The sequence below is a fragment of the Perca fluviatilis genome, chromosome 11 (genome assembly GCF_010015445.1).
Source record: "Perca fluviatilis chromosome 11, GENO_Pfluv_1.0, whole genome shotgun sequence".
NCBI classification, from domain to species: Eukaryota; Metazoa; Chordata; class Actinopteri; order Perciformes; family Percidae; genus Perca; species Perca fluviatilis.
The window spans coordinates 12,838,566-12,854,526 of NC_053122.1; the positions used below are offsets into that span (position 1 = coordinate 12,838,566).

At 40.2% G+C, this 15,961-nt stretch overlaps 2 protein-coding genes across 4 annotated transcripts; both read right to left on the bottom strand.

Moving 5' to 3' along the window:
• Positions 1-1,017: 1,017 nt before the first annotated feature.
• LOC120567650 (kelch-like protein 40a) lies at positions 1,018-5,871 on the bottom strand. Its single transcript, XM_039814584.1, has 6 exons — positions 4,584-5,871; positions 4,304-4,464; positions 3,634-3,741; positions 2,853-3,038; positions 2,411-2,560; positions 1,018-1,510 (listed from the first exon to the last, which is right to left on the bottom strand). Exons 1-6 carry the CDS (start codon positions 5,703-5,705, stop codon positions 1,399-1,401), a joined length of 1,839 nt encoding a protein of 612 aa, XP_039670518.1. The 5' UTR covers positions 5,706-5,871; the 3' UTR covers positions 1,018-1,398.
• A 1,691-nt stretch (positions 5,872-7,562) lies between these two features.
• Positions 7,563-15,754, bottom strand: hhatla (hedgehog acyltransferase like, a). 3 transcript variants are annotated; one of them, XM_039816881.1, is made up of 13 exons: positions 15,561-15,754; positions 14,236-14,362; positions 12,912-12,979; positions 12,675-12,788; positions 12,163-12,183; positions 11,722-11,916; positions 11,068-11,277; positions 10,224-10,395; positions 9,881-10,025; positions 9,725-9,760; positions 9,415-9,616; positions 9,158-9,299; positions 7,563-8,833 (listed from the first exon to the last, which is right to left on the bottom strand). In XM_039816881.1, exons 2-13 carry the CDS (start codon positions 14,339-14,341, stop codon positions 8,691-8,693), a joined length of 1,554 nt encoding a protein of 517 aa, XP_039672815.1. In that variant the 5' UTR covers positions 14,342-14,362; positions 15,561-15,754; the 3' UTR covers positions 7,563-8,690. The 3 variants fall into 3 exon arrangements, with proteins under 3 accessions (XP_039672815.1, XP_039672816.1, XP_039672818.1); XM_039816882.1 differs by lacking the exon at positions 12,163-12,183; XM_039816884.1 differs by lacking the exons at positions 12,675-12,788; positions 12,912-12,979; positions 14,236-14,362; positions 15,561-15,754 and having other exon boundaries at positions 12,168-12,174.
• Positions 15,755-15,961: the final 207 nt, after the last annotated feature.

Here is a 15,961-nt window from a genome sequence, read left to right on the forward strand (position 1 = left end):
GTTCCGAGTAGATGAATCTTAGTGACTTTGGTGATCGTGAAGTGTTTTCGTGTCGGCCTCCTACATGCTTGGCACATGGGAGAAGTTTCAGTTGCAATCTGCAACCTCACCGCTAGATGCCCCTAAATCCTACACACAAGACGTTTAACTTTTCATTTAGCATTGTCATCAAAACTTTGATTTATGACTAGTGACTGCAAAACTCATGGCATTCTCATTAGCCTATACTTTGAGTATAGTACTAATTAGCAAATGCTAGCATGCCAATACACTAAGAATGTGAACATGTTAAACATATATACACTCTAAAGCATTTTCATTGTGAACATGTTAGCATGCTGGCCTTAAACTCAAAGCGCAGTCTCACACTGATGCTAGCTCGACTGTAGATTCTTAGTCTTGTTTGATGTAATAGGATGTATCAAGTGTAATGCCATAATGCATGATAGAAGTTATATCTCTGTGTTTAATGATGTTTTGAAAACATTTATTTGATGCCACCTCCCGCTCAAAAAAAAGCGACGTACGGGCAGCGACAGTGTCACATTTCATGTGGGAGTAATTTTGGAGTTTGATGTTTACTTTAGTGCCCCTTCCTGTTGTACCAGTGTGTGTAAAACTGAGACTGAACTAAATATAACTGAAAGTACCTCAGACTAATTGTCACACACAGTTATTGTATACAATGTGAAACTGTAAATACTGCTAAAAATTGTTTATGATGTGTTTTGTGGTGATGACTTATAGTGCTCAGGTGTCAACTGGAAATCGCTGTTTACATTTAAATGCCACTCACTCATGCTATTTTCATGTTTTCAAAATTGTAACTAAAGTGTATCCTATTTGTTGTCATGTACATTTTGTGTAAATATGGTGTGCTGTACATTATGTGGAATCACCTGTAAAGATGTTATTGAACAAAATGTCAAATGAAAATAAAACCGTTTGCACTGTGGACAGGCCTTCAACTAAAAGTGAGATACGCCACTCAAAGCAATATAGTCAACCATTACCTTTATTTCTGCTTAAAATAAAGCAAACAGGTATTACAGAAACTTGAAATAATGAAATAATATAACAACAAAAAACATGTACAAATCAACATTTTAGCTTTTTATAAAATACATTTGGTGTGATATTCTAACTCATGTCCTTCACATCTAGCCTCATTGAGACTTAACATGTATCTGTCTCCCCCTGCTGTAAAACACAAGGTAAAAATATTTGTTGCTGATTTCATAACACTTTTTCATCTTCAGAGACCAAATTCAGTTGTTACTGTGAAACATTCTGTACCCTAAACCAATTTTGGGCCAATGTCCATCATGAGTGCAATCATTCACTTCAATGCTATTGTTACACCATTAAGCTCATGGCACCATTAAGAGCTCAGTTCAGTTATAACTTGGTGAGGCGCAGAGTGTTCAGACGCACTGAAAGAATAGTGGCTCCCTCTGCATAGCTAATCTCTCGCAAAATCCCATTCCAGCACGAGTCTGACTCATCATATCTGTGGGAAACATAAATATGTCAGTGTTTGGTGCCCTTATAGCATCATTAGATAGCATACAGTAATACATATTCAATCTCAGTGCCTGTGATTTGACTTGAGAGGGCCTTTCGGATGTTAGTGTAAGTATAGGGAAAGAAAGGGAAAGTATAGGAAGTTAATTTTTGTAGTCAATGATTATGTCTTCTCAGGTATTTTCTCATATTTTAAGTTTGGTGTTATTCTATATTTTTCTTATTGTCAACCAATCTCAGGAAGAGATCTAAACCAACAATAATTTACCTTGTCTATGGCACTCAGGCCCAAGCCCATTTGTCCCCACTAAAGATGTAAAACTTTAAAACATTGTCGTTTTACTTTCTAAAAAGACTCAGTAACTTCCTAAAACAGATGGGTGCTGTAGTTTAAAAAATAAAAAAGATTACTTACGGGAGATAATAGTGAATTTTGGGCATCTATTTTCATCTGCAGATAAATATGCATTTGGTGCTCAAGTTTGAAAGGAACTTCCTCTTTAGCACAGAGGAATAAGCTATGGCCAACAGGTAATATTTGTCAGTGTCAATTAATTGTTTGCTTTGGTTAAAAGGATTTGTTAACAATTAGAAAAAACAGAGAATATCCCTGGATTTATCCTTGAAGGTTATTCATTAAACCTGTGCTTATCCTTTGGGCCAAATCTATGAGCTCATCTTAATCTGAGTGTGGCATCAGAATTTCCTTTGCTGTGTTTGAATTTTTCAAACTTGTTCATTTGAAACATTATAACTGGCCAAATCAAGGCAGTACTATGTCATTTAAGGATGAAATCTCTTAGTAAAACTTGTTTTCATTACAGCTACTGTGATCACAATATAATCACTCATCATGTGTACTGTGCAAGTGAAAGGACGCTCTCACCTCCAGATGTCAGTCATCTCTGTTGGGACGGGCTCCTCACTGGTTTCACTGGGCATCATGGCAAAGCCCCCCACAGCGTACAGGAAACCTCCCATCGAGATCAGATTGAGAGAGCTGCGCTCCTGAGGGAACTCTGTGAACTCAGACCAGCTGGAGCACACACACACACACACACACACACACACACACACACACACACACACACACACACACACACACACACACACACACACACACACACACACACACACACACACAAAGAAGTGATGATGGGGTTAAATGCGTTGCTATATTACTGTATGATGCCCACAGCAACAAGTGCTATTTTATGACCTAATGATCTACTCTTCGTGCTCAATGAGTCATTCCACTTCTGTGGACAGATGCTTCACCTCATAATGATGAGATGAAGCGGGTAATATAGAAAAATCAGTTGTCTCACTTGTTGGTGGCAATGTTGTAGACCTCCACAGAGCTGGTGAGGCCTTCGTCTGTGACCCCCGTCACTACGAAGATCTGGTCTTTGTGGACGGTGATACCAAACAGGGAGCGGGCCGTCTTCAGAGGAGCCAGGTCCTTCCACTCAAACTTAGTGGGGTTGTAGACACAGACTCTTCTCATGCATTTCCTGCATGAACCATTTAATACAGCGTGTTAAAGGGGTTCTCCACTAATTTTATACATGAAGTTCAGTTGACCCGTCACAAGGAGAACTACTCAGCCTTTAAGCACCTGATGTTGTCATGAACTTGAGGCGTGGAGTTCAAAAGAAGGGGGCATTCAGGAGGTATGGAGGGTCTAATAAAAGATGCTGATGAGTTGCATTATGGAAAATGTAGGATCCAGCATTTTTGAAACTTGACCCATACTAGAGACTAAAGGTCAGGATATCTCAGGCTCTGCTGCCTCGATTTTGACTTTTTTTAAAGTGTTTCTCTTGTGAGTGTCCCCCAAATTTAACCATGTACAATACTTAATCACTGGAGTAAATACTGATTGGTTTAGTTGTTAAATGTCAAACTCTCTGTGACATTCAAAGTGATACTGTTACAAAATGAGTCATATAGTTGTACAGAATAAATGATGATACCTCAAGGATTTGGTTGCCAATATGATGGCACTGTCAAAAACTGTACATTTCATACTGTAGAGGTATTTCTAAATGGACCCACATTGTGAAAATACAATCTTGAGGTGTAATCAAATGATAGACTGCCACATACTTGCTTTTAGACTTTCCTCCAATGACGTAGACAAGACCTTTGTGTGATACGGTTCCATGGCCATACACTTCATAAGGCAGAGGGTCAGACTCTCCCCATTTGAATGACCTGTGTACAAAAATTATGATACATCATCATGAATTGATCCTATAGATGATAACAGTGAATCTGCAGACTCATACAGCAACAATTAAAAAAATGATGGAGATGCTAAAGAATTCAAGAAGCCAAGCTCGTCCAAATAAAACTGAAAGAAATGTATCTCAAATTTGCTGATTTTTCAGATAAACTGAATGGCTATGATAAAAGTTGAGAAATTCTCCAACTTTTTAGACTTAATAAATCAATGAACTCGCTGAAAAATGCATTGTCACAAAGCTGTTTTTCATGACATTTTGGAGATACATGGCTTTCATGTGGCATTTTATATCAATTGTTATATCTATCAAACATATATGTAATGTCTTTAATGTGACTATGAGAGTGATGGTTGTACACGTCATGACATCTAATGGGAATTTCTGACTATTTAAAATTAGGCTTGATTAGTGATCAATAGAATACATTTTCAGAAAAGACGTGCCTTGCAATAGCGCAATAGAGTGTTTTAATTTAGATAATGAATACAAAACAAATCATTAGTAAGGTTAAATTTGGAATGCACACTCACTGTCTGTCATAGATGATGACTGAGTCCAGGACATGCTCGCCGTCCTTGAGTTCCTTTCCTCCAACAACAAAGATGGAGTTTTCAGCTTCAGCCAGGCCGAACAAACAGCGAGGGTTGGGTTGTGACGGCATACCTAACCACTCTGAACTTACTGGGTCAAACTGGGGATGAAAACAGTGATATGTGAGGAATTGAGAGGCCCAAGGAAGAGAAATTAAAAGATAAGTGATGTTTTTAGGTTACAAAGAGCCACTGATGGCCGTCATGACTCACACACTACCTGCAGGAAGTAAGAGCTGAATGGTTCGTCTTTGTCCTCCTCGTTGTAGAGAAGTCCTCCGACAACAAACACCTGGTTCTCCTTCGTCACAAGGCTGCAGTGGTTCTTGGGAATTTCAGTGGACTCTGAGACCACAAAGCATTCGTTTCCTACCGGGTCATAGGCCACAGTCCCTGTGACACTGATCATAAGTATCAGGTCCAGCTCAAACATCCCAAAGCGAGGGTTGTTGTTGAGTATTCCAGGCAAGTACCCCTCCTCCTCATCGTCCTCATCCTCACTTCCTTCTCCTTTCTTTGCCTCGTCACTGCTGGGCTTCCTGGGCTTTGGGAGACGCCCCCTGTGAGCATCCCTGACGAGATCCAGCTCCTTCTTTATGTCCTGGCTGAACCGAAGATACTGGTGACACTCTACTTTCTCTTTGAAGTAATTCACAGGTATGAGCCTGAAACGGATGCAGTGCAACAGCTCTGGCAGGTCCTTAACGCGGTTTGTCTCGTCATGTCTGACCCAGTCCATCAGAGATTCAAACACCAACTCCTCCCTCTCAATGTTAAGGGCGTCAGAGGTGATGATGATGGCCAGTTCGCTCGGGCCCAGCTGCAGGAAGTCCGGGTCCCTGACAACGACGTGGTAGCGTTCGCAGATGAACTCTCTAGCAATCAGAGTAAGCCTGGGACAATCCAGCAGAAGTCCCAGCCTGAAGATAGCCAAGCAGTTTCCCAACACCAGCTTCTCTTGGAGGTAGGACACACATACAGAGAAGATGGAGGGGATCTGGTACATGTTAGCAACAATGAAGATATCCTGGACGTTCTGTTCTGTCAGATTAATGTCAGAGGTGTACAAGTAGCGCAAGATCATCCCCATAACACCTGGCTCCACATCTTTGAGGACAATCTCACGCTTCTTGCTTTCCTCCAGGTCAGACAGGAACATGGCCTTGAAGAAAGGACTGCTGGCGGCCAAAACCAAGCGGTGGCAGGGGAACTTCTGGTCCTGAATTTTGAGTACACAGTCCACGAACTTGTCATTCTCTAAGAGGTCACACAGTCCGTCCTGAAGCAGGGTCTGTTGGTACATCCGAGGCTGCTCTATCGGGTCTATAGTCATGGCAGCCATTTTGTTCTGTCTCCTTGTCCTGGTTGGGTTCCGTGGGCACCCTACTCACTCCCCACCACAGAGCAGAACTGTCAGGGTACACAGGGCTGCTCAGATCGCTGTGGACAGTCTCCACGGGTTGGTTGCTTGGCTGGTGGCTGCAGCTGTCCCTGGCCGTCAGTCACTCTGTAACTCATGGGTATTTATAGACAGGACCCTCACAAAGCTGAGGAATCCATTTTGGTGGACCTATCCACTCCTGCACCACACAGACCCCCACAAACAGCTGAGTGACTAAGCACAGGGGTGACAGCATGTTAAATCCAGCAGGAACTCTCACCAGACAGTCTGACTGACTCTATTACTTTGATATTTTCCCACACACTGTTTAAAAGTATATTTTTTCTCAGAAATCCAATAATGACTTATATTATAGTCGTATAGTAAAAGTAAATACACTGGCTACACTGACACTGAGCAGTTTATCATATTGCATGTACATAAGTGAAGGTACAGGACAGTATATAGTGCATATTGGTGTGTTGTTCTTGGAAAATTAGCATGTTAGATAATAAAACTTCTGACACCAGAAAATAGCATAAACCCATGCTTTAGAACAAAAAACACACCAAGCATGGGCACAACACCTAAATATATTGTTTATTCACAGCGTCCCCATCAACCTTCCTCAGGTTACTAACACAGCAAGTGACACACATTATCACTTCACTATATAACAAGTGATATGCCCTTCTTTTTATATCACCAGAGAGTCTGCTTACATTTATTTTTTTAAACATAAAAATGGATGAAAATGTCATTTCCAACACATGTAATTAAACATTGAAGTAAACATTAATTGTGTAACTGTTTAACACCAGGTTCACACAACACGGTTTATTATCAAATTAATCATCTTCCAGATAGCAAGTCAAATTCTTCACATGGAATTAATTATTATGAGACAATTTGTGTAATAACATAATAATTCGATCCAGAGATATATGTGATAAACAACACTGGCACCTATTGGCTGAAAATGAGAATTTAGTGGGGAAACAAGAAGAATTTGTGGAAGATTCATTATTATCATTGATTATGATTAAGTCCACCACTTTCACTCATACATACACAGACTGTAAATTAAAAAAACAAAAAATACTTTTAAGTATAGTGTCCATGCCTGAAATGTTCTTTAATATAAGGGGAACAAAACACAATGGATGAGAGGATACAAATACTGTATATTAAAAGCACTGCACACCCATACACTTTTTTTCTAATTTTTTTATTGTTCTGGCAGATTAGTTCTCTGCTCAGGTTGAAGTTGCTGGAAATTACATGATGTCACCAAACGCAAGCACTAAGAATCTGGCTTTTTCACAGCAGACATTTTGACTTGTCATAGTAGGAAAAGCACAACACTAATAACATTTAACTGTTCCCTGTGACCCAGTAAGCCATGGCAGTGTGACAGTGAACCAGCATGCATAATACCAGAAACTGAAGCAGCTAAATGGAATTTAGCCATCATTAATATTATTATTTACACCTGTTGTTTTGTGACATGTCAACGTGCAAAAGGATTATGTTGAAGGTGTATATTGTCCCACCCTACCGGAGAGTGAGGGCGGTGTCAATTAAGTTCAGATGGTACACGTCCACACAGTCGTGAGAAAAGATCTAATCAGGCAAACTGAGTGGAAACACCTGTGTGGGTGAACCTGTTTTTATCATGCATGTGTTAATTGCAGTCCATGATCAGCTTTGGTCAAACTGGGCCATCTTGCTGCGATTGTTTTACTTTCATACAAATAAAACCCCACATGGCGTTACTAGTAACCTATTAGAGCATTTCCATTGATTTAAACACAATTATATTGTTAAAATGTTTTAATGCAGGCTGTGCTTACCCATCCAAGGAAACAACAATACACTCATTTTAGTCTCATCTCCATACTGCAACAAATCAAGCTTATAGTTGTGCCACTTTTGGATGAAACTAAACTTTATTTCAAGTCAAACATTTGAACACCTTTGAATAAAAACCCTACAATGAGAAAAGGTATACACGTTTTCTCTCTCTGCCTGCTGCACTGTAGCCAGACAGCAGGTTTTGGTGACAGGCAAGATAAGAGTGACCCATATTCGCTTAAGGGCCTATTGCCTTTCATAGCGAGTGGGGGGACCTGGATCATGTGTAAGAGGGTGGAGGGAAAATGTCACACATACAGTAGTGGCCTGGTAGTGGAGTAAAGCTGTCGTTCTCTGGACGGTTGAACTACATTCAATTTTTCAGCATTACAAGAGATCTAATACATTCTCCCTCAACTTTAAAGTAGACTATCCTATACATTGTGACTTGTATAATTGCTTTGTGACATTAGAGCAAATTTACATTACAATCAGCTGCAAGTTTTGTGGAGGACCTCCACAGCACCCTTTGTTTATTTTCTTCACTGCACTTTTTATGTGCCACCCTGATTTCAAGTTTTAACCCTTTTAGTAGGGTTAAACATTGTAATGATTATGATTTAATGCAAAATTAAGACACCATCTTACTAAAAATAATCATATTGACGATGATTATAAAAAAGGAAGAATGTCCAAATCTGAGAAGAATCAAAAATGAACACAGGAGACAACCACGCAGAGCAAAGTAGTTGATCCTTTACAATACTGTATGTCTTACTATTAATATACTATTAGGTATCATTTGTTAAACAATCTTTTGTTCAGATAAAATACAAATACAAAATGCACCATCGGTGGATTTGTGCCAAAGGATGTGGCGATTATCTACAACAAGTGCACTTGAGGATATTTCACAGTTCAAAACATTGCCTCGCTTCTGACAAACAAAAGCAAAAACACAGGCTTGTGAACAATACAGGTGCTGACTTGCTGTTACAGTCTGGTTAGGTACAGTTCACAAGGCCGTTGATGGAACAATGTGAGGGGACTGTTGACCGTGAAGTCTGTGACAGTCAGTTATTTTCTCCTTGTTTATTCTGCTTTTTCTTTGCCCCCATCTACTGGCTTCACTGGCTCCGGATCGTCCAGCAGGGCTTGTTGTCTCTCCCTTTCCTTCACCAGCTGCACGCCACAGTAGGTCACAAGTAACACTGAGAGGGAGGACAGAGGAAACCCTGGAAGAAAAACACAAAGAAGGATAGAAAGAGGAAGTGAAGGGGGAAAAGGGAGTAGACAGTAGAGTTTAAAGCTCTCTTCATGTTGTGCTCGGAGTAGATGTTCAGCTGTAGATGAACAACCTCTACGTTTGCCAATGCTCTGATGTTATTATACTTTTATTCTATGTGAAAGAAAGCAACAAAGAAGACGTGATATCTGGAGGATGGCGCCCTTGAGATTCTGTTGCTTTTTGATGTCTGTCTGAGATGTTCTCGCTTTGACTAGAACAGACAAAAGAGCCTTAGTTTGGTTTTATATAATACACCCTTGTTGTTCCCCACCTTTGAAAATCAGTCGTCTTCCCACCAGTTTCGCAAACTCCAAATTGTTCAGGGCGAGAACGTTGTAGAGTACAATGGTCCAGAAGTTGGCAGCATTGAACACACCCCGGATCCTGCGTGACATGGCTTCACCCATCATACGCTAGATGCAGCGGACAAAGGTGCATTAAGGGACATGGTACAAAATGACATATAGCACAATTCCATATATTCACTGTGGGTTTAAAAGAGTGATTGTTTATCTTAATGTTTCTCACCTCTATGGTCGAGAATGGCGGAAGGGAGAAGAGCTTGGCCACCCACAGCTCAAAGTTGAGGCCAAAGCAGTTGAAAAAGGACCAGATGTAAACCAGCTCACACGGGCCCAGCCACAAGGTGGTGATAGCGAAGGTGCAGAAAGTTGCCAGGAGCTCCTTAAAGATTTTATCGTGATCCCCGCCAATATAGTCATAAACGTACCTGCAAAATTACAACTCAAATTCACCTTAATGAAGAACCAAAATCCTCCTCTATATTATGCTGTAGTTTCTGTCATTTAAACCCATGATTCCAAACTCAAACACTCACTTGCAAAGCCAGTCGTTGATGCCTCTGTCAAAGTGTCTGAAAAAAGACAAAAGACATTTTCCATGTAAATGTTTTACACAATTTCAAGGTTTAACATGGTCAACAAAGAAACACAGTTATTTTCTTAAGATTGCACACAAGTCAAGTCATACGCACGTCTCAGCGAAGACATAGAGCATGGTGATACACTTGGGAGGCTGAGGAGGGTCCAGGTGGTCCAGTGTTGCCACGGTGTTGATGACACCAAACATCATGGCGGCTTTCACCCAGTCATAAACCAGGTTGGAATAAGCAAGACCAGCTGCAAAGGTACACACGGAAACAAAGCAAACATTGAGAAATATTAATAAATCATCTTGTAATAAAGTGGTAGATGATCATGTTTGATAAAGCACATAATGCTTGGAGGCAATGTTAGATATTAGCCCTTAAGTAAATATGATGTGAGCAGGTCATAATGACCACAGCCACATGGTGTGGAAACATAAATCTAACTCACCCAGACACCAGTCAGAAAGCTTGGTGACCAGCTTCATGTCATTGGGGATTGTCAGAATGTAGAGGTAGTGGAAGAAGACGTCCACCGCCAGAATAACTCCCAGATGCACCAAAGCCTTGGTGGTGATGTTCCACATCTCCCTGTCCTTGCGGGTCAGCTGGATGTTGTTCACCTTTGGAAATTAATACATTCTGTTTTGTGAACAAGCCGTCATTGTTTTGTAAAATGAGTATGACCATCCCAGCATCTCAGCAGATGTTTAACCAGATTGGGCCCAAATATATATATATTAAAAATGATTTAGAATTGGCACATACTGTACACTCGATTAAAAGACAGCATTACAGCAAACAAAGTCTTAAGACGCATCTTTTTACCATTGCTTTCTCCTTTAGTGTTTTCAGCTGATGGTTGCTTTACCTTGTCTTTTTCTGCTGTTTTAATTTGATGTCTTTATTGTCTTATCATAAATGTTTTGATTGTGTGTTTCTATGTTAAGCACTTTGTATTGCATTTCATGCATGAATTGTGCTATATAAATAAACTTTATTATTATTATTGTTCAGATCATAAAACTCCATACAGGTAATGTATGTGTGGAAAGTCATTTTAATAAAAGTGTTCATATGCCTGAAGTCTTTGTTTTCTGTCTGCACCTATGGCTTTAAATTGAGTTATATAAACCCATGGCATTATGTGTGGGTATTACATGAGCCTTAAGGAGTCTCCGAGTACAATGTGCACTCATGATGAGTAATGGTTTAATAACTAACTGTCAAATTTCAGATTGCTGCTCACTTTTCACTTTTACTCATCCCCCATCACTTTCTGTTAAAATCCTCACCTGGGCATGAAACCTGTCGAAAGTCATGATAGGTCCAAAGAAGAAGAAGGGGAGGTAGAAGTTGTATCTCAGCAGGTCAGAGAATGTGTAGTTTCCGTCTTTTTTCTCACAGTTCTCTAAAGCAAAGCTCATACAGCGCATGATGCTGAAGCCGCAGCCTCCATAGAACAGGATGTCTTGCAGGTCAAAAGAGCCGGTCACCAAGGATTCCTGAAGAAGGAGTCACTCATTCTGAGCCTCACACATCATCGTTTTGCGTATGGACAATATCTCTAGGCTACCCCGTATTTGGCTTGACTGTTGCACATTGAAACAAAGACTTTACAACAATATCCCCTCACCTTGTTCTCAATTATATATTACTATTGTTAACATTATCATTACAATAAAAGTAGAAGAATAAGTAGAAGGAAACCATCTTTTACTATGTAATTACTTATGTTACCATTTTATCATTAGCCTACCGTACATATATAATAAAGTCTTATCACATTCAGGCTCCTTTATTGCATTCGTTTAACATGAGATGTAATGAGATACAAATTCCCACATCTTGTTCTACATCAGACACTCGAGCGTTCAGTGTTCATGCATCTAAGGCATGAAAGAGCCTGTCCTCTGATTTGAGGTTTGAACCTGGAAACGCCCACTCACCTGCCAGGAGTTATAGGGCTCCAGCTTGAGGGAGGCCAGCGTGGTAAGGCCGGCCACAAAGCACAACCATTTCATCTTTACCAGGGCGACGCTGTAGAGTATGATGCAGTGAGACAGAACCAGAGCCATGAAGGTCCAGCCCATCGTGATCAGGACTGCCAAACCACCGTACACACCAAAGATCAAGGATCTGTGCTGTGGGTAAAGAGGGGCCAGCGTCAGTGTGACATCATGACGGGACTATTGTACTATTCATGATTTAATGCAACACACGTGCAGAATGGTGTTACAACAACACTGTTGCATCTACTACAATGGATATACTTTAGGACGGAAAAGTTAAATTGTGGAGAAAGCACATCAACTCATCTGTTCATGTATTAATGGTTTGAATGAAACACGTGACAAATGTTATACAGTGCACAAGTTTATTAATGTTACCTTACATCCATGTATGCCAATCTTCATTGTAAGCATGGTATAAAACAGAAAACATGTTTAAAACACATTTAACTGTGTTAAATATGTCATGTAAATATGTATTCACAGGAAAGAACAACTGGTGCACTCAACAGATAGCATGCAACTCATGCTGAAGCATCAATTCTTATGTGTTAGACCTTGGGGTACAAATATACAGTGTGACAAATTATATTTTGCTCAATAGAATAGAATAGAATTAAACTGAACGTGATTGAATTACTTGTACAGCCCAAGGCCTACTGTTTACAATGTAGCTTTGCATTTAATATGTTTACACCACATATCAAATTAAATCTGATGCATGGTCTTAATTGGAGCAAAGCTTGAGTTCAAAACACACCCAAACACACACGTATGTGAATATATGCACAATAAATAAATACATAATAAACACATAATAAGAGACTTGCCATTATACCTGTATTCAATCAGATTAGAGTGCTAATGGACATTCATTCACATTTACGCACCTTTGGAGCGAGCAGGGTGAATATTTTCGCAAAGATAACATGACCGGTGAGAGCAAAAAGGATATGATTGCGGAATGTAGAGAACCACATCATCCATTCAAAGTCTGCAACATCCTGTGGCAAAGGAAGATGCATTGGTAACACATGACAACCACTCTCTTTTGACATCTTGCATCAGTAAATCCAATTATAGAACACAACGAGATACACAAAGGGGATTATATATGAGAAATTTACCATTTTCCTGCCAAAGTAATGCCATCCTGGTTTCACACTTTCTTTGAAGGCCTTTCTGTTTACATTCTCTGAATAAAGAAGAAAACAGGATATTCACCAAACAAAATGTTGTGTTTAATCAATAAGTGTGTTGGGTCTTCTTGGTTGAGCATTTTTTAAATAATCATTTTGAGGTAAATGTGAACAGCTTTGGCTTAATTGGCAGATCATTCACAGTGAATTTAAAGTGAGAGCACATTCAGTTCATTTGATAACATAAAATATTACATAATACAAAGCTTTCTATTTTTGAGGCTGACATCTACACTCATGCGGTCATAATCTGGTTGTGGGAGATTAGTTCACTGCATAAAAACGTTGACACGGAAATGATAATAAATATATTAAAATAAGTGTGATAATAATCAGAATCATGGCAGTGATGTTGAGACATTCAGTACACAGCAACAAATGCACCCGTACAGTAGCTCCTCCAGCTTTGCCCCAATCACACTAATGGACATGAAAAAGGATATCAAAAATGTGAGGGTCAGTCAGGGAAAGCCTCTTACTTCTGGGAACACAGCCAAGCTTCTATTAAGGGTATACAGTGCTACTGTAGCATGCAGACCTGAGCAGTATAAATGCCCATAGACTGAGCAGCCAAATATGACCAGTTCAAGAGAATTGAGACAAAATGATGACTGACAACATGACTCTGCCCTGGCCAATCTGACTGCACAGACTGCGACAGACAGTACCATTCACCAGGTTACACTCCATTCAGATCAGTGTATTAAGATGATAGTTAAGCATTTCGCTTTCTCAATACATGCAAACATTTGGCAGTATTTCGGGATGAACTGTTTGGTATTAGTTGACTCGGTGCAATTGAGTCTTAGTCTGAAATATCTCCATCGGGAAAATAATTAGAAAGTAATTGGACCATCTTTAAATTGTCTTCATATTAATAGGAACGTGCTGGAATTCCTTAGGGGAGGGGAGGGGAGGGGGAGTTGGGTCTCTTTTAGTCTGCTAAATGTGCAGTTTTGAGTTAAATAGAGCAGTGTTATAGGTAGGGGTCTTGTTTTTTAAGCACATATTAATATTAAATTCCCATTGTAACATGTTAAGTGATTTTTCAGTGAGATTTATTCTGACTGAAAGTGTTGTGTGTTGAGTGTTTCTTTTTACTCATAAAGTTGGAAGGAAAGCTGCTCAAAATGTGTCAATTTGCTCCAGCTCCGATAAATATGAATGGACTTCAGTGAACATCAATCAACTCTAGAATTGTGTTACTGTACAGTATGTGCTTTGGACTTCACTTGACATGTCGTGCACTCACCACTTGAAGCTTCAGCTATCCAACTGCCTGCCCATATCAAGGCCCCGGCAAGTACAGCTGTGTAGAGATACAGCTCATATCTGGGGAGGGCAGCCTTGATCCCCATAGTGAATCTGTCTATGGAAGCCTAACGGGTTGAAAAGCAGTCAGCAAAACAGTATTAAACCCGACTGAAGTCAAACGGTAGGAATATGAAGAAAAAAAACAGACTCATCTGAAATCAGCAATGGATGATTGTGAAAATGTGGGTAAGGGGTTTATACAAAGGTTTATTGAACCATTTTTTTTTCTTTTCTTTTTAGTTTTTTTTAGATGTCACATATTATTCTGAAGGAAAGTTAAGTTAAGTTTTAGTAAAGCCTGAGACATCAGCACCTTGACGGTGTTGTCTCAGAAATACGGGTTGTGCGTAGCAATAAAAGAATTACTAAAAAGAGGACAGAACACAAAAGGTTTTGAGGCCTATAAGCAGTATATACTACTGTATTACTGTAGATTGTTCACTTTAGTCATGAGTACTATTCATATGGATTCCCTTAGAAATGATTTTACAATTAAGCCCAGTGGGAAAACAGTCTAATGCCTGTACACAAAAACACTATACACCCACAAAAAGTCATGTTGATTAAATGTAACACAGCATGTGCCAACATGCATCAACACAGGTTCTTCATGACTGATACAGACCAAGGTGTTTTAAGGAGGTGGCATTTTACTAATAAGCCTTTAAGATCGACAGGGCAGTGACTTAAATAGTACTGCAGAGCTCTGACTCCTCGGAATCAGCATCGTCAGCTGCGCAACCCTACCTCTTCTTCCTATTATAGCCCTTGCAGTTGGTCTGCTGTACAGCAGGGCAGCTGCAGTGCTATGTTATCTGAGAGGCGCTGGGGATTCACTTCACAGAATAATTAGCACTGACTGGAATGACCAAGAATGGTACATCGGAGTAGGAAAACAGATAAAACAGTTACTTTCCAGTGGAGAATAACGCACTTGTACCTGGTTGTGTGTGTGTGTGTGTGTGTGTGTGTGTGTGTGTGTGTGTGTGTGTGTGTGTGTGTGTGTGTGTGTGTGTGTGTGTCAGGCTCATGTCACACTCTGAGTTGAAGTTAAAGGAGTTGGACTAACAGGTCCTGTCCATGCCAAGATGTTACCATGGCTAAGCAGGACCCCAGTAAAGCGTCCTGCAGACAAATACTGATTTACTGTTTCACTGCTCCATGCATACAGAGCAGATAACACACAGGCGTTTTGCTTTGATTGTTATGCTTACTCTTATATTTAACCCTATGTACAAATAAAATAGACTTGTTTTTACTAACCTTGTATCCGCTTCACACTGTCAGGATGAGGGCAGCAGTGTTTAGAGACCGACTCTTCAATATAAATAATGAATAAAAGAAAAGAAAAGGGGGTGGAGGTGGTTACTGCAGGTTTTCTAATTCATCCGTCTTGTGGGGGCTTGCCGCTGCTGCTGCCTGCGATCACCAGCCTCGGCCAGTCAGGATGTTGCGGACTAAACGAAAGGAGGAGGAGGGAGAGGAGAGGAGAAGGAGGAGGAGGGGGATATATTTATCCTCGCTACTGCACCGCAGTGAGGGGGGGGTCCACAGCGAGCCCATTAGGAGCGCAAAACCACTATGGGACAATGGGTAAAATTGAGGAGAAAAGTAGTTCCATCAATCAATAGCAACATAGTATGCCATGCCAGACATGATCAGAG